The 25,428-nt window shown below is 41.2% G+C and overlaps 1 protein-coding gene across 3 annotated transcripts; it reads right to left on the bottom strand.

The window, feature by feature from the left end:
* Positions 1 to 1,355: 1,355 nt before the first annotated feature.
* On the bottom strand, positions 1,356 to 23,225 carry LOC139647181 (RNA-binding motif, single-stranded-interacting protein 1). Of its 3 annotated transcripts, none has more exons than XM_071523036.1 (13): positions 22,936 to 23,225; positions 17,919 to 18,091; positions 13,203 to 13,261; positions 11,706 to 11,797; positions 8,346 to 8,503; positions 6,954 to 7,033; positions 6,148 to 6,263; positions 5,761 to 5,810; positions 5,570 to 5,657; positions 5,196 to 5,246; positions 4,353 to 4,463; positions 4,124 to 4,192; positions 1,356 to 3,986 (listed from the first exon to the last, which is right to left on the bottom strand). In XM_071523036.1, exons 1-13 carry the CDS (start codon positions 22,984 to 22,986, stop codon positions 3,915 to 3,917), a joined length of 1,170 nt encoding a protein of 389 aa, XP_071379137.1. In that variant the 5' UTR covers positions 22,987 to 23,225; the 3' UTR covers positions 1,356 to 3,914. The 3 variants fall into 3 exon arrangements, with proteins under 3 accessions (XP_071379137.1, XP_071379136.1, XP_071379135.1); XM_071523035.1 differs by having other exon boundaries at positions 4,112 to 4,192; XM_071523034.1 differs by having other exon boundaries at positions 4,112 to 4,192; positions 5,190 to 5,246.
* Between the last annotated feature and the right edge of the window lie 2,203 nt (positions 23,226 to 25,428).

The following is a 25,428-nucleotide window of genomic DNA, read 5'->3' on the forward strand; positions in this document are numbered from 1 at the left end:
TCACCAATACCATGACAGTGTTGACAGTCCTTGCTCAGTCCTCGCCCTCTGGGTTGAAACCGGAGTAATGTATACACACAGTCCAACACAACAGACGGTCTTAGCCACAGTGCGACTAACTTGTGTCTCGCTCAGAGTCTGGAACACAGGGACTTGGTGCCGGAGTCCAGTACATTTGTGCTCTATTTCCTTTGCCAGCATTGAGAGGAAGTTGAGCTGTAATCGAGTTAGAATAATTGAAGACGTTAATACATTTATTAAGATGTAGTGGGGCTGTGATGGTCTTACAGCTATTAGATGTGGGGTAGGTTTGGCGGAAGTGGAAAATCTTGTTTGATTCTTTCAGCTCAGGCTCTTATAGTTTATTGTTATGCGATGTACAGAGACACAACAATTATACTAGAAAGCACCACTTCAGTAAATGATAGCTTTTCAGTCTGGGCTAAAATGTTTCCATGCAGCTACAAGAGGGAATGTCTCACGTAAATTCACTGAGTGGCCTAATATATGAATCCCCACTCAGTGTATGTGTGATACAGGGGACAGTCAATTATTAGAGTCTTGACACATTACTGAGATTGTACTAATAGCTTGGAGAAAATTGACAGCAATAATACCACTGTCTGGCCATTCTCAGCTGCTGGCTTGAAGGGAGAACTAAGCATATGCTGTTCTTTCTCTTCTATCATTTTCTGAGTCTATGAGTCCAGAGGTGGCTGTAAACATCAGTCTATGGAGGACTAGCTAGAGTACAGCTATGAAGGCAGTCAGTAGTCTGCTGATACAGGGTGTGAGATACCTCTCATTGGAACTGTGTAAAAGCAGAGGTAATTATTCCATTTTATATTTACAGGAAACCAAAAAGAAGGTGAGAATAAGCCCAAGACCAGAGCCAAAGAGACCTGGTAGTGGAATTTTGAGGAGTGCTTATTTAATCTTAACTGGCAAATGGTACATCCACTTTTGAAGTTAATTGTCTGGCAAGATAAATCAAGCAAGACATCATTTTCAAGATGTCTCAGGCAAACTAGTTCATAATGCAGATTATAAGGCCTGGACCCTTTATCGAAGATATGTTGAAACTGAGAGATGGTGCTCCCCCTTCTTCAATTTCAATAATAATCACATAATATTGTATTCACATTCGTAATTATACAATCCATTTGAGGTTTTCAATAAATTAAACTGTTTAAACAATAACCTTTGACTGCTTATCAAACTTAATGCATCACTTAAAACATAAAGTGAAAGAAGAGGTGTACTGTCGTATTCAGAGGTGATGTTGAAGCAAATCAGCTCTGCTCACCAACACTAGAACCAGAACAGAGGGACGTTGGAAGTTTTTTTTTTGAAGTTTTTATTCAAAAAACGTCAAAGAAATGAACAGAAATAAACCTTAAGTAACAATCTACTGAAAAAAAAAAGTCTTTGGCTTTAACAAACACTACGAAACAAAAATACAGAGGAAGGATTCCTTAAACTGGACATACAAGTTACCACTGGCAAATGTGTGGCACATGTAAAACAAAATAAAAAAAGAAATTAACTTTCATATAGATATCTCTATGAAAATCTTTTATTTCCTCAAGCTGTCTGTACAAAACTCTTCATAAATTATTACTTTTTCATATAACTTAATGACTGTTCAACATGGTGGTTACTTATATGAGCATTTTTTTCTTTGATGCACCTTTCCAACTCTTGACCCAGATAGTATGGCACTTGGTTCAGACACCACTAGCAGCATAAACCTCACAAGACTCAACAGTATTACTTCTCAGTCTCAGGCATTACAGAGAAATCTCAAGTATAGTCACAACGGCCCTTTACTTTTGTAGCACACTCTAGCCAACTACAGAGGAAATGCTGCTGCAAGTCTGTCTGGACTGGAGACAAAGCAACACAGATGTTTGTTTTAGGAGCACAGATCCAGTGAATACCACAACGCTTTGTTATCATTGGTCTTCAAGAACTTCGATCAGCCTCTGGAATCTATTGCCATGAAAGCAGCAGTTCTTTTGAAACTATGAAACTGAATGTCTGAACATGAGTAAAAACATGCTCTATGCACAATTGCCCTCATAATGATTACGATAATACATCATAAAAAAATTAGGTCTGAAGAAAATCAAAAAGTATTAAAAACAACCTGAAAGGAAACAGCTGTATGTGGCCAGCTCCTGAGCGTGGCATTTGGTCTGGAAGGGCGGGCAGGACCTGCTAACCCGGCCTAATACAGAGGAGAAAGGAAACTCTGAGGTAGATAACTGGTCAGACCGACCACCAGGTCGAATCACAGGCTTCTTGGAAGACACCGTAATCAAAAAGCCTGCTTTCATCTGCTATGATCAAAGAATAATCAAACTTTAGCAAAAACATGATCTGTTGTGCTGCGCCATATCAGACCAGATTGCTATTGTATCATTGTGATTTCATAGTTTCGAACTGTCTTCTTTCCTACTTAATTGACAATTTTCTGTTGCATTTTCCACTTTTTCTGTAGTGATGAAACCCATGTGTGGCACTTGTTGGATCCAAGCCTTCCTTCATGCTTGTGTGTGTCCATACTTTACTAATACCTATGATAACTGAATGTAAATGTACAAAAAAGGCACATTCTCCAAACTGCAATCTAGTCTTGCAGAGTCAATTATATCCTGGTTAAAGAGACAAATGATGCTATTTCCTCAGTGTACTAGCTCACAGTCTTTGGTGAAGTAAACTACAAATGAAAGTGCCAAGTTTGTTTGTTTCCTATCAAAGAGCGAGGTGCAATAAAATCCATATATTCCTCTCAATTTCCCCCCAACTCACTGAACTTTTGCCTAAGTTGTAATACAAGGCTTTGATTAGTTTTTGCACAATCACAAGTCCATGTTTTCCTGTTAGCATTTCAAATAAAAGTGAAAAAGACACACCCTGTCAAAATGACAGTAAACGTCACCCAAAAAGACAAAAAACGACCAACAAACAAAAACAAGTTATCCCCTGTCTCATTCCCCCCACCCCAGTAAGTTCATTTTCAGCTAATCTATAACACCAAGTAATCAAAAAGGCAAGATTCAAAAGGTGATCTTTCAGCAGAATTTCTACCACATTCCAACAACCAGAGACATGTAAGGTCCTCTGATTAAATAAAAATTGCATCCTATTAAAATCATCAGATGTAGAGTCATTTCATTCAAAACATTTTTTTTGTCTAAAATTTCTACTTATATTAGTTTTGGGAGGGGAAAAGCAAAAAACACCTAACACAGCAGATTTAATTATAAAGGAAAGCCCTATATAGCTGATTTACAAGGCAATAGCTCTCAATATTTTTTGCTCATTGCCGGCCTCTGTGGTGGTCTGTACAGCTATTGTATGGAAACTATTAAGGCAAATTTTATCAGACAGCAAGATCAATCTAGAGCACTAAGAGAAATCACTTTACAAGAAAAAACACTGAACACTTCACCATAGCAACACTCACACAGCAAGCACAAAACATCATTTTCAAGATGTCTGGCCGATAAATCTTCAGAAAAAAAAACACAAAATAAGAAAAAAATCATGAAAAAATTAACAAAAGACATATTTACTATCATGCACTTTGAACAACTAGTCACACGATCTTTTAGATTCTTGTATCCTGTGGCAATCCTTGGTAAAAAATAAACGTTTTTTATTATCAAAATAAAACTTTTTTTAAAACTTTTTTTTGTATTTTTTCGATGTAATTAGCATCATTTGATGAAATCAATCATTTATTTGCACCTTCTGGAACTGATACCAAAAATAGTCTCACTTATTCTTTTTATAAACATAAGGAAATAATTGCAGAACCTGTGCAAAACAGTGAAAAAATCTGTAGCGTCCATTGCATTTGAGGAAGCTATGATTGTTTTAGCTGTTGTCCAAATGTTACCTCGGTACTACTTGGTTTGTTGATAGGTGTATGGGGAATGATCACCAGATGACTCCACTTGTGACTGTGCACCGTTTTCCTGGAAGAGAAAGAGGGTAAGATAACCCTAATCCTGTGGTACTGCCATTTTGCCAACAATGAGCTGTTGTTTTAAATGAAGATTCATTTACACACATCAGCCTACAGTGAGATTACTGCACTAACCTCCACAGGAACAGTTGTTGTCTGCATGTGTGCGTACTGCGGGATATAGGCTCCTTGCATAGCTGTGTTCGCGGCCATAAACTGAACAATGAAGGAAACACAAACACAACCAAAATCATTCTATGATCACAACATATTCTACTAGCCATGACCTAGAATTTGCAACCTTTCCTACAACATTACTCCCCACATTTGTGTCATGAGCGAACCCATGTTCTGACCCCATGCAGCGGTCTCTCACCGTTCCTGCGCTACCCATGGAGAGGTGACTCATCTGCTGCGTGAGGGGGGCCATCATGGAAGTAGGCTGCAGCGACATAGATGGGTCCATAGAGGGCGATAACACTGCTCCCTGGAACAGAAAAGTGTGCAGTGGGTGGAGACTCGAAAGACATGCAAGGAGTATTGCGCTGTAAAACGAAAACATTACTCAGAGATCAATATAAGAGAGGCAGAGTGAAGAAAGATGATAGAATTCCACAACAGAGTGATGCTGAATATCTGGGATGGATAGGCTGAAAATAGAATAATGCTCTGATACTGCCCTGATACTGCCCTTTCCAGATCATGCATCTAAGACTGGATTGCAGACAAAGAGAAGAACTGAGTGATCTCACACTTCACATCCTATGCCCACAGCAGAGATTGAATAGTCTCAGAAGTTTTACAAGTTGTCTTGACTCAGCCTATTCGGCCTGAGGCACCTACCAGTATTTTCTAATCTAGGTTGGCTCATTTACAGAGCAGGAAAGTACATTTCTCTCTCAGTTGAAAACCATCTGTTAGAAAATATTCAGCATCTGTCATCAAATGCAGAGCTTTATGAAGCATCTCCAAAGGTTTCTTTACAAACACTTTAGCAACCTAAATCCTCAATGATCGGTCTCACCTTATGTTTATGACTACTTATCTTCTATATCGTGCCTGTCTGTTTACATAACAATGTCTCAATTCTGTTATAAACAGAGGGAAATGTTTTGCGGAAAGAGGAGAAGAAAAGAGAAATGGGGGAGAGAGTCAAAGGATGAAAGAAAGAGGAGACAGTGATGATGAAAAGATGAAGAGAAGAGGAGTTTACTCTTACTGGGTGCTGCATGATGTAGGACTGGTGAGGCACCCAGGAGGGGTTCTGCACCTGGAACATCACACACACACACTCTGTAAACACACTGGCACAGGACATATGCTATTTCCAGAGCTCACACGCTACTGTGATTGGCACGGCGACAAGCATGAAAGGCCACGGTGCCCTTTGCCAGGTAGTTAACCAACACCTCTAAAAACCCCAATGGACATGTTTCTGTCAGTCGACGACACATGATTAACAAATATATACGGTGCTATACATACAACTGATGAGTGGATGTTAAAAACCAGTTCACAGTAGTTTATAAAGTATTTCATTCTTTGTTATATTATCAAAGCTACATATAAATCCTGGGGGAGAAGGATTCAAACCTGGTATGTTGAGACTGGAGAGATATAGGGAGACATGGATGTTTGAGCAATCATCCGGTTGGCAATACTGTATGGAGATGGGAAAAATCTGTAGACATAGAATAAACTGTATTAAAGAAGTATGCAAGTAAAGGAAGTAAAACAAAATAAACTAACCACTCAATACAATCTAATCTCCTTCTGTAGCTTACCCATTTTGCATAGCAGCTGCATTGGGGTCATATGTGAGTGTCATTCCAGCCTGGGGGCAGAGGAAGGAACAGATTGGTCAACTAAATTGAAGCAGGCAACTCCAACACATCAGCAACACATATCATCATACAGGTCTGATTCTCATTAGCACCCGTGGAAAGCCATTTGTACCTCTCATAATCAGAGAGAAGAGAAGAGCACAAAAGCTTTCAGTGAAACTACAGTTTAAGTACACATTGAACACTGAACACAACAATGTTTTCTCATCTATAGGAGACCATTATTTTTGATTAACTGGTAACGGATCTGTTCCCTTCAGCTCACTTATATCTCTGACACCCTCCCATGTCACATCCTCCCTGAGGGGGGCAGAGGGCAGCACTTACCAGTCTAGTGTCGCCATCTCTCGCCCAAGCACGACCATTCTGTACAAATTTATTCTGGCTTTGCCTCTTTTTCTGCCCACCGTCGGCAAACTTACACAGCAAGGGCTCAGGGGGTGCTGGAAAGAGAGAGGGAGAGAGAGAGAGAGAGAGAGAGAGAGAGAGAGAGAGAGAGACAGAGAGAGAGAATGAGACGAGAGGAGCTTCTTCTTTTTTTTTTTTTACAAACACTATCCATGCATGGTGCTGTCTGTCGTGCTTTCTGTACAGTCAATCACTCCCTGAGCTGGACTGAAGCCTGGGAGTGGGCATTTACTAGCCAGCCTGGGAACACAGACATCTAATTTGGCAGCTGTGGAGCTGTAATCCCCTCCCTTTCCTAAAGGAGGCAAGGCCAGCAGAGACTATTTCAGTCTAATAATCCAATTAAAAAGCTTAGAGTGGGAGTGGAGGCCACACAAGGCAGCTCTCTCTCTCTTTTTCTTTCTCTGTGCTCTGCCACTTAGCGCTGAGTGTATAGGAGATCTTCACCAGCAGACTTACAGACTCCTGCTGGGAGCAGAGATCAGCAGGCTGGCCACTTCATCCTGCCTGTACAACTCCACCCATTAACATTGTACACATTAAAACCATTACAAGCCAAATTCTGTTATTGCCTCTCATGATGTGGTCCTTACACAACTTCTTGATTTGCTAATTTAGTCAAAATAAAGCTGTGGTTAAGTCACATCGTTTTAACATCATTGTAGAAAAGAGCATTCCTACACTGCTGCATCTGCTAATAATTCATAAATGTCCATGTGTCTTACCTGGAACGCCTGGAGGTGTCTTGATAAACTTTCCATTGAAGTGAGAAATGACTGCATCGCATTTCTCAGTTGACTCCATCCTGGAGTCATAAAAGACATACGGAGCATAATTAAATCAATGATAAATGCAGTAGCAAGTGTTTCATGCTGCGGGTGAGAGGAAGAGAAGGTGTTTTCCAAGAAATTATCCTTTCTTTTTGAATGGGTGGATCAATATGCAGGGCTTTTATCTGAGCCCATCGGCAAGCCCAAAGTATAGCTGAGGTTAATGTGGTTGTGGAAACAACATGTAAGGTCTTGACCACATGGGCCACACAGAGCTGTGTGCACACACACACACACACACACACACACACACACACACACAGACACACACACACACACACACACATTCCTATGATGCATGCACAGATAGCGTTTCTGCTTTGTGAATCAAGGGCCTGGCCTTTCAGGTTTTTCAGTCAAATGTCTGGTTATGCAAGCATGACTGGAGGGGGCCCACATTACCACTATAATTAAACCACGCCAGTCATTATGAAACTATTCTTCAAAAGCGTTTCCATTTATCCACACATTAACTCCTCCTGCTCCCCTGTCCTCAACAACAAAGCATTGATTTTAGAACAACTGAAACAAAGCGTGTTTAAAGAGAGTGTTAAAGCGAAAAACTACAGGGGATTTTTTTATGATGCGAAACCCAAAATGACCAACAGTAATTTTAATCATTCTTAATATATTTAAAGGTGTTACATGTAGCATATATATCATTGCCATACCATGGTTTAGAGTATTGGTAGCCTCTATCGCATGCCAGTTGTATTGTCAGTGCCAGTGTTTCTCAAAATGAACACCACATTTCCCATAAACCCTGTTGCTTCCTGTCGTAAAGGGGATATTGCTACTTGTCACCCCTCTCCCTCCCTGGCGTTACTCTGTGTGTGTTTGATTTCTCTTTCTCTTTACTGAAGAGTATGAACATGTTGGAAGGGATTTTTCCATAGTTCCTTTCACTCTGTACCACCATCTGCCATTGCAAGAAAGTCTGAAAGCTTTACTTCCGTTTGCACTGGAAGAACAGCGCCCTCTTCCTGTTTTGTGCTGTAAAGCGATCTCCCTCTGTGCCACACAGCAACCCAGCAGATTTTCCGCAACATCCAACCCAATGGCACATGATATAAAATGCTGTGTAGAAGCTAGTAGAAGCTGCCAATTTTCCCAGCGATGGGGTCTCTTTTATTTATGGTAATTACACCAATGTCTCAAATTTAATGTTGTAACTTAGTAATTTATTGATGTTAAACTGCTACATGTAGCACCGTTAAAAACCTGTCTCTTGGCATTATTGGTTTCTGGTGAACGAGTCATTATGAATAAACTACATAAGCATCTGACCTGGCAAAGCCCACTCCTCTGCTGGCTCCATTGGCGTCCCTTAAGATGCGGGTGGATATGACTTGGCCGAAGTGCTTCAACATGTTCTCCAGCTCCTGCTCGTCCATAGACAAAGGCAAGTTGGAGATGTACAGGTTTGTTGGGTCTTGCTCTTGTTGCTGCACGGTGATAGAAGACAGAGAGGAAGCCAGAGGTGTTGGTAATGACACTTTAGGATACGCTTTGAACACACCTGGAAACATACCAACATTCCTTTGTAGTATCACATTCATGTTGTTTCCAGTATCATGCAGAGTGGAAGGAGAAAAAGAGAGGGGATTTCAGCACGGTTTCCTTACTATTCAAAATAATTTCTCCCTAGCAGTGGCTACACAATAAATACATCAATGACGGGGTTAAAGCTCTATATGATGTCTCTGCTTGTCTCTGCTTCTTCCTGTCTGTCTGTGCTGGGGGTTTTAGGTAATAAAGGGTCACCATGAATAGTGATGAATACAGATTTGCATGCAGCCCACGGCTGCTTGAGGCCCACATCAGCTGATTTCCTCCTGTATTTCAATAGCATCAGCAGAAACATAAGACACGGCTACGGGTCCCTGGGGAGCGGCCGCTCACCATTAATATTCATCAGCGTCCTGCTGCATTCAGAGCCAGCTACAGGGATGGATTGGATTACTAAAGTAATACGCTGACAGAAAAATCAACATCTCACTATTAGGGGACAAGGAACGAGCCCCTGGCCTGCAGTGCAGCACCCAGAGAAGGTGTTCAATCAGAGGGATTGGTTCTGAGGTGACAGAGATGGAGGGATAGACGGGGGGAGGGGGGGGGGGGGTGCAGGGACATATTTCAGCAACTCTAAAGAGAGCGGGAGACCATCGCTAACACTCCTTCCTGCTTTTCACACGTGTGTGCACATGCTCACATACACGCGCAAATTATATCCAAGGGCAAAAAGACTGCTTTACCACTTTACCCTTTATAGTTTGCCTCTTAGATGACAGGGCCAAGCATTCATCCTGTTAACTGCCACTAAAATGTCACTGCAAAGAGGCCACTGATAAATTGTTAATAACAGGAAGCCTATTTCTTTTGTGTGTTGTTATAGAATAATAAACACCTCCATTCCTTGATAGAAAAAGAATGCTAACCTTATTTTCTATTGTCACGTAGCCTCTATTCTAGAAGGAATCTTAGTTGTGATTTATTTAAAGAGGTTTGAGTGTAGGGTGAATGACCACATGTTTTATTGATAAGTCACCCAGAATAGCCTTCCTGCTTTAAGACTGACTCCATCATCATCTGAGAGAAATTTGGAGGAGAAAAAATCCCTTCCAGTGCGTGTGCAGCAGCTCTTAAAAATGCAGGGACAGAAATTTGGCAGCGAGATAAGACATCTGTTTGTGCTGTGAATGGGGTCACCAGCCAACCAGTCAGTCATTAACTGTCATGTGACTGAGGCGTGCTTGCAGATGGAGAGCTGAGGAAGAGAGGTGCGGCTGATGGAGGGGGAGTTACTGCTTGCCTAGTCTCAGAGAGAGGGAATGTTTGCTCTAAAAAGGATGTGATCTACTATAAAGATGCCGTCCTTTGGCCATATGGCTAAAGGATGCTGATTGTCATAGTGGATGTAAATCATAACATTAAATAATTCCATTCTCTAACAAATTAAGCCACACAGCTTGATAAAACATTCTCATTTAAATAATTCTATAGGATTTTCCCTATATTACACAATTCTTGTGCAAATGTGAGTGTGGTGTGTCCCTTGCACGCATCCACAGAAAGGAAAAGACATAGTCAAGTATCACGAGACACTCATTCATTGAAATAACATAAGGTGAAAAGACAGGAAACTCTTATCTGCCGACTTCCCACCCACCTGCCTTTGAAATAATAATGAGGGAATGCCTACTCAATGGTGCCAAGGCAGAGAAAAAACACTTTCAGGAAAAAGGACCTTTGTCAGAGAGTCCATTAAGCCCAAACAAGCCTCGGCAATAGTGAGAATAAAGCTGGACTGAAAGGCTCCAACTTTATAATGGCATTTACCTTACACAATACAAAGATTAAACTTAGGCATGCCCCTCAAAGCAGCTCTATTTTAATTAAAAAAGTTAAATGGGTGCACAGAGGCATGTCAAGAAGCTCCACAGATCCCCAGACAGGGAATTGAGGCCAAAGTGTTCTTGCTTAGCGCTGTATGGGAACTAATTTCCCTGACTTTACTGGTTCCTGTTACCATGACAACACACAATTATTTACTTCCTTTTCTGCTGTCACAGAGTGTAAACTATCTCGCTTCATGTTATTACAGTCTTATTTTAAAGCTCTTCATTTGAATGTCTACTGTATGACGTCTTTGACAAAAACTCTGTTTATAACGTCTACGTCATATCTGTAAAGTGTATTATAAGGTTGAATAGCTGTCATCTTAATTACATTGAGCAGGATTAATGTGACAAACTACTATAGCTCCAACTTGTCTGATCACACTGCACTGTAAATCTTGTCTTAAAGTACAGATTCCTAGAACAAGAGCACATTTATTTGACTTTCTGCACTGCAGATTAAGTGAAACTGTTCAACACCTAAAAGACCAATGTGTTTAGCTGTGATTCATGCTATGGGAGAGAATCCCCCCCCATTGTTTTTAACATGTATGGAAGATGAAGCCTCATTTGCTGGATCCAGGTCTAGAAAGGCTAAAGTAGTAGTCCAATACTAGGAGGCCCTGGATGTATTAAGGGTGCTTTGGAGGGGACAGAAAGACTGGTTTCTGCTCCCGGAGAGGCTTAGAAGCACATCCCCAGGGTGGATACCTTCTCCAGCACGTCACCCTGCTGTCAGCACAGAGCCACACCAGCCTCTGCACCCCATAGTCTGCCTGTTGGCGCCATTCACTCCTCAAAGTCTTCCAAAGCCTGGCTGGGAGCTCTCAGCTGACAGGATGTCATTGGGAACCATCACAGATGTATATGCACACACACACTTGCAGAGAGACATGCACATACATAGCGAACCGTACACACAAACACAAGCAAATACATACACATACCTGTACAGTGAATCGCACATATGCTCCAAAGCAAATAAACATGCACACACACACATATTTTTTCAGATTTTCTTCAGCACACGCTTCCTTCATGATTCACTCAGTGATCTCAGAGTCAGTGAGAGGTCTACACACCAAGTGCAGGGGCACATACACAGTGCAGTCGAGGCGATTCCTGTCCTGCTATTTAATACCACAAGGATTAGGTTTTAGTTGCCTGACCAGCCAGATGAAGGAGAAACAGTGTAACTGGGGGAGTTGTATGAGCGTGATATCAGGATTAGACTGAAATGTATCCTCACCTTTGCCATCTGAGCTTGGACACCAGTGGTCTTCAGGGCAGCGACAGCTTTCTGAGCTGCAGCGGGGCTGTCAAAGTCCACAAAGCCGTATCCTGAGGGACCAAACAGTGCAGAGTTAGGACAATATACTACAGCCGGCACAAATAATGGCAGGGTCACCGTGTTGTGTGGGGCGACCTGTGCCTCTCTGTGGCTCCTGGTGGTGGTCTGTCTGTTTATTTGTGGATATACGTTGTGCTTGTATAATCAAGCTTGGGTGTATGTATGTATGTGTATGTATATGCATATTTGTATGCATGTATGTTGTTGTAAGTCTACCTAACTGTGTATGGGTGCGTGTTTTTGTGTGTGTGTAAATGGAGGCAGGAAAGTGCTGAGGCTGCAGATAGCAGTGGTGACGTTCATGGCTCAGGTCAGCTCTTTGTCCTCGGGGGGTACAAACAGGGTGGACCGATAGTCCCTGGCCTCTACTGCGGCTGCTATATTTAACCTCTTTGAGCTCATTGATGGCGAATGTGCTGGTATTCTTTCACAGAGTATCAATTGAGAAATGGCTCACTAGAATTTAAATGGCTATCCTTCTCTTGTTATTGACATTAATCACACACTAGGTGTTCCACATGCATAAATAACAGCAGAAATAATAGTAGTCTGGGATAAGTAAAACTGCATTCAGTCAAACAGAGGATCTCACAAAATTTACGGTCACACAAGATTATTCCCGAAGCCATCCCCGAGTTCTATTTAAAATTCACTTAGAGCTTTACAAGGTCTTGTGTCCCCTTTCACTGAGAGCCTTCGATTAACTGGCATCTGTATAATCCAGAGGAGAGTGACAAAGCATTCTCTTAATCCCATCAGCGCTAGATAGAATCAGTAAGTCCCTCTTTAGTCAGGTGGGCAGTCTACCAGGACTGGACCGGAGCCAATGCTGTCACTCAGCGGAGAGAGGAGGAGCTGGGGACCTGTCACTTCCTCCCAGGACCCGCCCACAGCAGTGACACACCAACAGTCAAGGGCTGAGGCTTAAAATAACATGAGCTGGGTGGCAGCTTTTTACCAGCCTGTCAGTCTGTTTCCTGACTTGCCCGGCCCTTCTGAGACAACTGCATAGCTGCTGAATGACTTAAGCGAGGCAGAGCTGATTTCCGTCACAGCGTTGTCAAACCTGCTGAATGAATCTGGGGTCGGCAGCAAGCTACATCATTCATTTTTCAGCATATTCCATAGTCTATATAGTATAATGACATCAGGAGGTTTAGGTAGCATATCACAAACTGGAGGTCTACCGATTTTTGGTAAGAGCAAGTTATATTCTGGCTCACAGTGAGGTGTTGTGGTGGCAGAATATCCTTCAATCTTCTTTTAAAGCTTGGAGCTCCTGATTGACCACTACTTCTTGATTTGCATGCATATTTAATGAGAAGAGAAAGAAAGTAAAATGAAATGTTACCCAGCAGAGAGGTATGCTGGAAAGGGCAAGACAACCTTACACACCTTTACATTTGTTTGTAGTCTTGTCCAGGATGGCCTTTGTTGATACAATTTTGCCATACCTAGGAGAGGAGCAGAAAGGCGAGGTATTGTTAGCTGGATTATGCACCAGAGGCAGTTATAAAAGACACAAAGAGGGAGGCTTGTGCAAGAATTTATGACATCACTGTAAAAGTATGAGAAACAGGAAGTGGTTTCCATGTGGAGTTGAAAAGCTCCACCAAGCGAGTGCAAAGTTAGACAGGCCTATCCCTTTAGCCAAACAAAACCTGTGAATCAAATATAACATAGAGATACAAAGAGGGAGAGCAAAAAAAAAAAATATTGATATTCAAACTAGTTCAAGCGCAAAAGTATTCAGCGCTGCACTGCATGGTATTAAAACTGAAGAGAATGTGTATGGCACTTTCTACATGTACAGCCTGACAGCGTTGGGTGAGAGCCACCCAGTGACATTTCCCAGTTACATCCTGTGTTGTTGCCGCTCTGTGGTAGACCATCGCTTCCAGATCTGACAAACGAATCCTGCCCTGATCCCCAAACATGCTGCACTTCTTCTTCTCAACCCAAATGAACAGGGTGCATGCAACAAACACAACCACAACCACATATCCTGGCCACTTTCTCTTTACAATACCGAATACAACACATCTAGATACAGACAATCAAGCCCAATAACAGCAATAGAACCCCCTGTATAGAGATAAGATCTGGAGACAGATGATTAATGAGGGGATTGCCTGAGCTCTGACATGGCAGGAGACTTTGTGCAGGAGACCGCTGGATGACAAGAAGGCCTTCATCTTGACACTGAGGTATAGCTACACAAGCTCCTGACAGATCTGATGCGTGGCATATTTTTAACTACTGGGCCGGTCACATGGTGCCTCTGCAACTAATCACAGACTGTGGATTAATAATAACAGTATGAAGTAGGGCTGAAAGATATTGATAATAAATCGAATTGCGATTATTTGACAGAATATTATGATTGCGATTTAAACTGCGATTTCATATCATCACAAGTATTTCTTGCCATAAATCTTTTAGAAAGAAAAGTGATTTAGAAAATACATGTCAGTGTGCAGGATTTACTGAGTTTGAGTATGATGAAAGGTTTTTACCAATATTGAACTTGAATTACCTGGAGCACTAAAACACCTTGTTTAGAAATCCAGTTTGGACAGCTCTCTCTCTTAAGCAATTAATTGCAGCCTCTGCGATTTGGAAATTGCGCAAGTTCATATTGCAATTACATTTTTTGGGGGGGATTAATTGTTCAGCTCTAGTATGAAGCTACACTGAAATAGAGAGAATGGCTTGCAGCGTCCACTCTCTCTGTCTCCTCCTGAACCTCTCTCTCTCTCTCCGTCACACTCTGCGTGTTTGAGTGTTGCTGTTCATTCACGATCTAACCCACACTGTATTTGCTTCTCTAGGCTGGCGTGACCTTACGCTGTGCTCCAGTGGACTGAGAGCCTGCAGAAGGAAGGGTTTCCACTAATTGACTCCAAATTAATCAATCACAGGAATCACCGTGGTGTCAGCTCCAGCCAAGCAGGCAGCCCCAACACCGCTACCTCCCCACCCCCACCCTCCGAGCCCGAGCAGCACATGATCCAGGGATGTGAGACAGGAAGGGTGAAACGAAGAGGTTAAAAAAGGAAGGGGATTACCACACCCCATCTCTAATCTAGGACATGGAGAGGTTCATCTGTGCGAAGGGACACAGCTGAACTCCCAGTGGATTGTCATTCTCTTAGCAGTTCAAATCTCACACTGCACTTATTGTCATGTTATGCAAAGACAGAAAAGGGCTGTAGCAAAAGGCCATTACATTATTACAATATTACATTATTGTTTATGTCTAATCCCCCTTTAAGCAAAATTAGTTATTCAGTGGAGTTCTGTGAGGATCTCTCGTATTTCAATAGCTTCCCGTAACAGTCTGTCGCTCTGCAAGTGAGCTGCATGGTGCCGTCAGAACCTCGGGAGCTTGAATCACCTAGAACGTCGTCTCTGACAGAGAGGCAGCACACAGAGCAAAAAAACATGTCTCCTCTCAGCCTCGCTCCCATCCCACTTCCTCTGCGAGATCCAGATACTAGTCCCTGCATTTTATTGATTCCTGGTGACACTATTTATGACCACAGCGCTGTTAGTCACTCTGGTAAGTCATTCTGTTTGTCTGTTTGTCTGTTGCAAGGCAACAACAAGGTTTCACTAATAGTGCATAAGAAAAATCTCCTTTTCAGTCGGGTTAGGCAGAGCTATAGAAAACGGCTAACAAAAGATGCAAAAGAATATGTTGGTTCAGATATCTGCATCTTTGGGTTAGTTGTGGTCACATGCATTTAAATTTTGGGTGTAATTTCATTGTGAGATTAGAGGCAAAACAATGGCATGCTAAGACAAAACCTTTTTTAAGATTCTTTTGAGGGAATTTTTGCCTTTTTAGACAGAGCCTGACAGAGCCCCAGGCCAGATTCCCAGCCAGGACATGACAGTTCCATGGTATGTTCCCTAATCAACTGAACCACCAGGATGCCCCATTCAGTCAAAACCCGTGCCAGTCACATTGTGTATCACAGGGATGATGCCCAGGCCCTGGCTTCAAAACATGAACTTGTAGTAAATGTCATTTCAATGAGGCATTGTAAAATTGACAATTTGTGTTCTGAAATCTAGTATTATTTCTAATAGTTCGTATTCCAAGAGTCTCTGAAGAATGGTTGTACTGTATACCATCTTCTGTCCTACAAAGCCAAATAAACCTTAAAAATATTAAGTACAGTGGTATTTTTTTTTTTACATTCGTATATATCCTCAGCCCACCAGATCTTAAGCTAACCAATGTCCATCAATGTTGCGGACATGAGAAATTCTTTAAAAAAAATATATACAGGGTCAATAATTGTGCATTTGTTTCATGATATATTTTTTCCAAATCGCCAACTATATTATACACATTGAATTTGTCTCATTTGTCAATCCCTCTCCCTGATGTGGGACATTTTCTCCATAGTGGTCACCTCACATGCAGGTTATCTACTGGAAGGAAGGAAGGAAGGAAGGAAGGAAGGACAACAGTGAGGTATGCAAGCTAGGATGTACCCTGCAGTCATATGGGGAGATATTTTAGTCAGGGATTAGGCTAAATACAACACTGGGTAAAAGAGCACGAATTTATGACCTTTCCTTCATCTGAACTTTAATCCCAAATCTTATAGGCCTATGGTTATAGCAGCTTTGCTCTGACAGTACCATCAAAACTGTAGGACATGGTCAGAATGCAATGGGATCAAAAACAGTTGTAGTCTGATATTGTAAAATACTTCTGTACATTAAAGGAAGTAAATGCGAGCTGTATCTAAGGTTATGTTGGCAGCTGAGGGAAGTTAAAAATGTATTTTCCATCTCTTTCCTTATCTCGTCCATGCTTCAAGAATCTATCCATAAATGAAATATGAAGAAGAAAAAACATCCCATTTAAGTAAAACAGAAAGTTAGCTGAGGTCATTATCACATTTTACACACTTAATAAATATTTCTATTTTTCAGAGCTGTTTTAGAAGCTTTTATTTTTTATTTTTTATTTTTTTTTAGCACCATGCTTTATTGGTCTAAATCTTCAATAAAATATAGGTGTACGTCACTGCTGAGACCCTATTCAAAATGCAACAGATTTCTAAACAGTCACAGAATGTGCTGGAAGCTTGGGAGAATGGTTCTATGTGCTGCAAAGTCAATATCGCATTGTGAAGATGGGGGGGTGGGGGGGTTGTGGGGGGTCTGAGACTCAGAAAGCAAAGTAAATGGGATCTCAGAGTCACCAGGGTGGTCTTTCTGCTCGGCCAATATAAAGCATTCAATGCACAAAGAGGGCTGTGGACGAGACCGGCGTTGTCAGTGTCTCTCCTTTATCCCCACATGTGATGTATGGACGCTCCGCTGCTGTGCCCCACATACTGTCAGCTACCTCATCCTCTCCGCTCCGTCCCTGCATGGTCTTCAAGGTCATTTCTCATTTCATATTCAAATGTAATGGCCCTGCCTGCTATATTGTTGCTGCATTTGCCATAATCTCAAATATACAACCCCCCCCCCCCTTGCTGTCTGACCATGCTCCCTGCAGCCAAAAACTCCACTTATCATTAACAGCTGGTTACTTCTGAACTCTATTCTTGGAGGACGTTAAAACCGGCCTGTGGGGCTCAATTTGTCATTCAGTCTCACAGTATTAGAAAGAGAGACCAATTTACGATAGCAATAAGCAGATCAAAAGATGTTGAGGATTTCTGTATTACAGAGGTAGCAATCATGGAACCCCCCCCTGTGTATCTATCCCACATTAGCACTGAGGCAGCCAGTAGATAATTCTTCTTGACTGCTATAGGCTTACAGAAGACCAAACGTGAGAAATTGAATCATGAAATGTCTCTTTCAATAACTGCTTATCAGGCTGTTCCCTAGGCTTTCTGATGGCTTCAAAGACAAAAAAAAAGTCCAAACCTCCACTGCAGCAAGCATGTAGTGGGACGTGTATAAAGGCATATTTCATCTTAGTTTTTATATCTTATTTGTATCGTAGCATTGTATTGTAGCATCTCCCTAAATGACAGCTACTGTGTATTGAAACTAGACTCTGAAACCAGCTGGCCTTCAAAGATCAATGGATGATCAATAGCTGATAATGATAAGAGGAAGAGCGCTACTCACGGCTGACAGAGCTTGACCAGGTCATGGTCTGTGGTGGCGGGGGGCAAACCCCGGATGTAGAGGTTGGTTTTGCTGAGCTGTTCCCAGCCTGCAGTGCTACTGCTGCTGCTGCTGCTGTTGTTGGTGCTGGGGCTAGGCGGAGCCATGGGGTGTGACGATGGGGCAACAGGTGGCTGGAAGAGGGAGGGAGACACACAATATTGGGTCGAGTCCAAGTCAAGACAAAACAACAGCTTGCTGAGAAGTGTCCGCATTAGCAAAAAAAGAGGGAGGGACAAAACAGATGCAATTCTGAGATCCTAACAGACATAACATGATAAAATCCTACTGCGTATGACTTCATATAATATACACATGCACTGCTGTTTGGCTCCAGTATGGTTTTGATTTGCTGACAAAATATAATGTAATATTTATTGAGCGAAATGTAACAGAAGGTGACAACTGACCCTTATACATGAAATTTCTCTACATCAGTGTGCATCGGAGAAGAGACCATCTGTTTTTAGCCTATAAATCGTTGTGTGGCCAAGCTAAATCATCCATAGTCACACTACATGCAAAAAAAAAAAAAAAACTGTCTGGATACTCCATCATTTGTATCAAGTGGGTATCTGTCCAGCCTGAGGATTAATGTTTCACGGTGCAGTGATACATATCTGCAGAGCAATCTCCTTCACAGCTTAGCAGTCAGCACAATCAAGGTCCACGGGGGCCTGTAGCTCTGACACCGCTGTGACACCGAGAGCCTGAGTGTGTGAAAGGAGCCATTCCCAGGTCAACATAAACAATTATATCCCCAGTATAGCTCCATATGCTTGACCTAAACTCCCTCATTCAGGGTTAGCATTACAGTCAGTATGGCTTCACTATGGCTCTTTGCCCGACGTGGCCAAGAAAAATGGGTATACCACCCAGATAATGGGTGTTTCTTGCTCTGAAACAATATATAACACAGCAAAACGACGTGATGTTTTTCACATGGTATTCAGTTTCAGTTCATTTTCTAAGTGTAAAGAAATCACATGGGCATTTCTGACAATAGCTGTTGTGGTCCTGACCATCTGAGAAACCCCCCAACGCCCACCTCTGCGATTGAGCAATGTTGTGCGTCGTGTTTATAGGGACGCAGTTGCCCCGGTCTGCAGAGAGCTTTCCCCTTCAAGGACTCTTCCCCTTCTTTAGTGTCTGACACTGATTATCCTCCCCTCCTCCCCTCCTCCCCCCTCCGTGGAATCACAAGAGAGGAAGCTGATGGAATCCCAAGCATGAGGCGGTGACAGGATTGAGCAACCCAAGTCTGGACCCAAGCCTAAGCAGGAGATCTTCTCCTCTGACCGACCGACCGACCGACCAACCGCCTCACATGCCCCAACCGCGAAACCAACTTGACCTGCTGTTTTTGTGGCAGATGTCCTCACCCTCTCAACCCTGCGCCAGTTAATTGCTCTGTTTGGCATGTTCTCAATCACGAATTTGAAATACAAAACTTGTGATGTGTTTTCAGTGTGTAGTGCATACATGAAAAACAACTACCCTCAAACATTAACTGTAGTGTTGATATAAACATATAAGCAAATGCTTATACGCAATTAACGGTAAAGGATTACTCCTCTTTTTCATGTGATAGATGGTTCTTTGGTCCAACAGTTGTCTAAGGACCTGGTGAAACTGGAATGTATGGTTTGGCTCTCCAACAATGAAATAAAACAGCAAAAATGTTGCTACTGCTGTTGCTAAATGAATAAGAGTCACAGGAACATTCATGAAATGTTTTATTATTCTTGGCAAAATCACCTTAAATCTGCTCAAATCAACAAACGGAATGATGATAACTGCTAAAAATGTGAAACATGTCACAGTTGCCCTTATGACTAACCCTTATTTACCAGCAGCATGGCAGTGGCTAAATTTTGCTGATGCTATTACCAGGACACAAAATCATGCATTGGTTTCACCTGGTTCTTAGACTACGCCGAGGGCAAACAACCAACTCAATATCAAATAAAAAAGAAACAGGAATTCCTCTTTAAGTATTCTATAAACTTCTTATATAACCTTATTATGAATGTGATTCTCAATTTGTCCCCAAAAGTCTAAAAAAAAAATACTCTGTGATTTCCAAATAACTCCATTAAACTTTTGTGTCAAAGGAATAGTGGTAGGTACAGAGTTTATACTAGTTCAGTGTTGAAGTCTTGATCTTTTCCTTTAATGTGTAAAATTCTAGCTCTCCGTCTTGATAGGCTTTTCATTCAAACTGATGCACAAGCCTGCAATCAGACCTTATCTCTCAGGATCTCAAAATATTGGTTCTTCATTGAAGGACCTGAATAAAGCGATTTTCCATTGAAGGGGATTTTGAATAACAATACATGTTGAATAATGCTACAGACCCTGAAGATAATGTTGACCTGAAACTCAACACCCCATTATTCCATGTTTATCCTGCACTCCTTGAGTGTTTAGGTTTTGGGCGTAAATCTCTGGTGGAATCTATGAAGAACAATAATTTCTGTCTCATACCAATATCTTCATTACATTATTGTCTACAACAAAAGCTGTAAAAACTTGAGCTGTAGTTTCAGAGACGAGGAAGAGAAACACAACAAAACGTGGGTAAAACAAAGATATATCTTCATAATATATTCATGGATAACCCAAAGGCAGGTTTTTCAGTAAAAAAAAGCAATTCTCAGGAGGACTTTTATTTTGAAGTCTTCACTAATTATATGTCACAGATGGCACACATTACATGAACAATTTATGAAAGCTGACATTAGGATTGAATATACAAGAATGTGCCATGTAGCTACATTCCAGCTATTAGCCAGCTGTTATGAAGCTGCTACTCAAGCATTATGAAAATGTTACAAAAGCTCATGTCCAAAAAAAAAAAAAAAAAAGCTCATGTCCATGTTAAGAGTTATGAACTTGGTACATCTAAGTCCTATTGCTATGAATTATCACATAATCACTCAGAATATGCAAAAGAAAATGCAACCAATTCAGCAACATAATTTTAGGCTGTGAGGAGCAATATAAATGCCAAAATAAGATGAATGTATATAAACTCTAGAGCACTAACTATATAAAGGTTGTTGGCTGGAGGATCTTATGTAGTGGAATAGTCAGGTAACACAACATAGAACCATAATTAACATTTATGAATTGGTCAAACACAAAGATACAAGCATTATCTGATGAGTAATCAGTCAAATACATATTTAAAGCTATAAATTACATGTGTTCACTAGTAGAGAAGAGACTGATAGAGAATCACTGAAAAAATATTCAATGTAGTTCAATGTAGCAAGGAGGAGACTCTATCAAATATTGTCAAGTCTGACAGGGAGGCAGTGGTGGAAGACAATGAGAAAGAGGCGTTTGGTGTGATTTGGAAACTTCTCATTAATAATCCAGATGAGAAGGAATACAATTCATTTCTGAAATATTTATATGTCAGGTATAGTCAAATGCTTGAAAGGTCAAATTCTACCTGTCTGTAAACTTTCCTGCTTGAATCAATTCACCTTAATGTGACACATTTAGAAGAATATGTTAGGCTGTAGATAGTCACAATGCAAGTTAGCTCTAAACTCTTGACAGTCGTCATTGTGATCATCGCAATCAAACGCATTATTAAGGAACTGTAAATAGGTTTACCCCATAATGAGACAGGTGAAGCATAGCCTGCATTCCAGTAACTGATTAAAGCATGCACACCAACACACACACACACACACACACAAACAAAGAGAGACAGAGAGAGAGACCATCCCACTGGAAGGCAACAGGAAGTGTGCTCCTACCTCCAGCTATATGTGGACAAAGACAATCTTTGAGGAGAATACCGGCAAACAGAGCCCTCCATTTTCAGAGTCTGGGCTTCATGTGAGAGTGCAACTTCCCTTTCTGTGTGGGACTGAAAGCGTATACATCTGCCTGACTACTCAGATGCTGGGCCGTGAGAGACCGTGATGAGGGAGAGGACGGCATCTTATCAGCCAGCTCCAGACCAGCAGAGCCCGTCATATCCGAGCTGGAAATGCACAGGGCTTCCAGTAACAGGCCTCGCCCATGGAGCTCTAGCCACAGGCTCTAAGCGTGTGTGCACTATTAGGATGACAGCATGAGCATGACTGTGAATAGTACAGAGCCCTCCAATATGCTCACTCACATCTACCATGCTGAGGGGAATTTAAAAAAAATCTATATGTAACTGGGACAAACTGAATGCATGAATGAACAATATTTCACTATCCATACATTTTCTATACAGGCCTACTGAGAATCAGAATACAGCAAGGATTCATAAGTAGATCATCATATATTTATTTTGAGAAGGTGGGTTAATTGATATTTTATGAAACTGACATTCTAAAGTCTATTCTATTGGTCATTTAGATATTCCATAGCCTATTTGGGGCTATTACACTTACATGTTGTTCAAAGAAATACAAGCTAATCAAAATCTACAAACCAGGCAAGACTAATATAAATTGGTGAAATTTGTTTATAAACTTCTGTTTAGCTGTTCTGTGAGTGGTGTTTCCAGCCAGCTCCTATGTATTTGATATGTAATCCACAATAGGAAACGCTATTCGAAGTAGCCTATATACTATTTTCCTAATATCCATCTGCATGTGATCACCATAGCATTAAACTAAACAACAAAGTAAACCCAACTCATAAAACTTCAGATCCACTCAGCCAATATTATACCTCCCAAACACTATTTGACCAGGACCATAGTCGACCAGCAGTATTATCATTATATTTAAGATACACCTCACGTCAGATGAGGTAAACACGGACACAGAATACTGTCCTTTTAAATAGTAGATGTAAACTGAAGTAACTTTATATGCTCGTAGAGAGTAGGCTATAAACACGGTTAGGCTATGGAAAGAGGCAGTGAGCTATTTCAAACAGACCTGTTTTGCGACTTCCATGTAGTCAGCTTTGTGGACATGATGTCTGAAGGCTAGTCTTTTGTAAATAAAAGCGTATTTACCTGCTTGCGATAGGGAGTCCTCAGTGGGTTGCCAGTATTAGCAAAAATCATCCTCAGTCCGAATAGAGAAGGTAGTTTTTTTCTAGTTGCCAATTTCTAACTAAATGTATCCAACGAGTGATTTAAGTAGTATCAGTTTTGACCACATAGATCTCCTCCTTATTCCACTAAAGCACACGCGAATAAGATTCTATACATATTATATACATATCCTTGTAGTGGTCGACTATCCGGCAATAGCAATCTCCGTAAATTGTCCAAACTTCGATTGCCCAACCCCGTATGTTTGACTGGCTTCATTGATTTGCAGTCAGACCTACGCAGGACAGACCCTGCTACGGCGGGAGAAACCATTCTGTCATCCGGTGTAGGGGCGGCCGTTTCACAGTGTTCCCAAAAGATATTAAAATTCGCGTCTTTCTTCTATTTAAGTGAAATGAAAATAGTCTTTAGTAATCTTTAAATATATTTCAACGCTTGTAAATGGAAACATTGACTATGTCATCGAGACATACAAAATTAAGATGTTGGTTCACCCTCTGTTGCTGTTCATGTAGTCGGGACTGCATACCTAACATTCCACCGTGCGGCTGGCCATCATTGTGATATTTTGATCAGTTTCGGTTATATTTTCCCCTTACTTGATAACTTTCACCTGTACCAAATGTTTGATGACAATTGTAGTAGGCTACACAGCGATTTAGATCACAACATAATCATATAATCACATCAAGGGCAAGTAACATCAAGTTGTACATCTGGTTTAATCATGATCATTACACATGGATGCCCTGTTTACTACACAAGTGAGGCATCAAACATTGTACACTAACCTACTGCAAACTGCCTTTGATCGATTACCTCCAGTGCCAAGCGTCATGATTAACTGCCGTGGTTTGTATAGATAATACGCCTGAATAGATGTTGGTTCAACCAAAAAACAGATAGGCTACTAATTCCATTGGTAGTTTAATAGTTTGTAGTTTAGAAGTTAAAAGTTTATTAATAGTTTAGAGGTTGTCCGTGTAAACGCTTCCATCACATACACTTTTAAAATGACACATGAAATATTAAAGTAAAACTCACAATCCAGAATGTAACCAAACATATTTGGATCATATGCACATAAGCCTACATAACCAATATCAAAAGTATAGTTTTACCCCTTAACAATGCAAACAACTTGAACATGGGTCTATCCTAAATTTAAAAATTCTTATTATTATCAGCTACTGTTAGCTCTTGTATCAAGAACAATGCCAATCAATTTACAATGACAGAAAAAAACAAAAGTCTCTAAAAACCATTTCTGGGTTTAAGTGATGGGGCTAACCTCTTGTTTACAATAGGATTAAGGATTCGGTTTCACAGTAGACTCAAAATTTTGTTGGAAGAGATGACTTCCATGATGGCTTGTGCACAATAACAGTGAAGGACCTGCTGTCTTGGTGTGAGTGATTGTGGGGGCTTTAGTGAAGCAGGTAACACCAGCAGAGAGAATGTAAGGGGGACAAGCTGGGCTATAAATCAAAAGCAATCCACCCACCACTGTCACCTGCTGATTGGAAAACCAACACTGGTGGTAGAGAATGTGAATTAATGGCGACCTTCAGCAAGGTACAAGCACCAATACTTTAACCTCTCCCTTCTTCTGCCTTCCTTACAGTCTAACTAACCTTCACAGATCCTGAGGTCCTTCTCCTCATTTCAGTTTGGGCAGCAGTTGTCTGTCTCGTGTCAGCGCTTAGAAATGTCTGATGAACACTGGCTGCTGGGGCAAACAGGCCGGCTTCTTAAATGAGTAACTGCCAAAATCAAAATGTTCTATCTAGTCAAAGCGCTGTATGCTCTTTCACCAACTCACTGAACCAAGCTTGAATGCAAACCATGACAATATGAACAAGAAACCACATATGAATGAAGGACCAATCAATTGCAGTTCTGCAGTAGAATTATAGTGAAAAATGTAAATAGAAGTGTAATAGACGTATAATGAAAAATGTAAATAGTGTGGGTGTCTACCCTGTTGATCCCACTGTGCCAAAGTTCCCCCATGTTCTGTTTGAACCAGCAGTGAATAAGAACACATTTGGTACACGATGGCAGAGGGAAATGTCAACATTAGTCAGAAACCAAACCAGACTTACAACAAAAAAGCCCAGTAATCCCATTGTGAAATTCCACTGTGAAATTCCCATTGCGAGCCCACTATGACATCAATAATATGTGTGCTTATTTTAAACTCCCTCTACCTTTGCAGGATGTTAAAGATAAGCACAATGTAAATCCATAGGTGTGATATGTGATATGCCGTTCCTAAATGAACCCAAAGGTCACCAGTAGAGCATGTAGGGAAGTTCAGCAGGCCAGCACGAGGAGTCAATAGGTCACCATTAGAGGAAAGAGAGAGGTCTGATTCAGCACTCTGCTCAGGTCACTGAGTGAAAGGGGAGCAGGGCAGACAGAGGGGCAATAGAACCACCCCCTTTTATC

The sequence above is a fragment of the Centroberyx affinis genome, unplaced genomic scaffold (genome assembly GCF_046629955.1).
Source record: "Centroberyx affinis isolate AG114_WGS23_722 - 3 ecotype Tasmania unplaced genomic scaffold, CSIRO-AGI_Caff_v1 ptg001058l_1, whole genome shotgun sequence".
Classification (NCBI taxonomy): Eukaryota; Metazoa; Chordata; class Actinopteri; order Beryciformes; family Berycidae; genus Centroberyx; species Centroberyx affinis.

Excerpts from the sequence above, each read along its gene's own strand:
- LOC139647181 (XM_071523034.1), bottom strand. The coding sequence starts at position 22,986 with ATGATTTTTGCTAATACTGGCAACCCACTGAGGACTCCCTATCGCAAG. Across the intron at positions 13,262-17,918 it reads CTGGTCAAGCTCTGTCAGCC|GTATGGCAAAATTGTATCAA; the intron begins GTGAGTAGCGCT and ends CTCCTCTCCTAG. Across the intron at positions 5,247-5,569 it reads CTCCAGTCTCAACATACCAG|GTGCAGAACCCCTCCTGGGT; the intron begins GTTTGAATCCTT and ends GTGATGTTCCAG.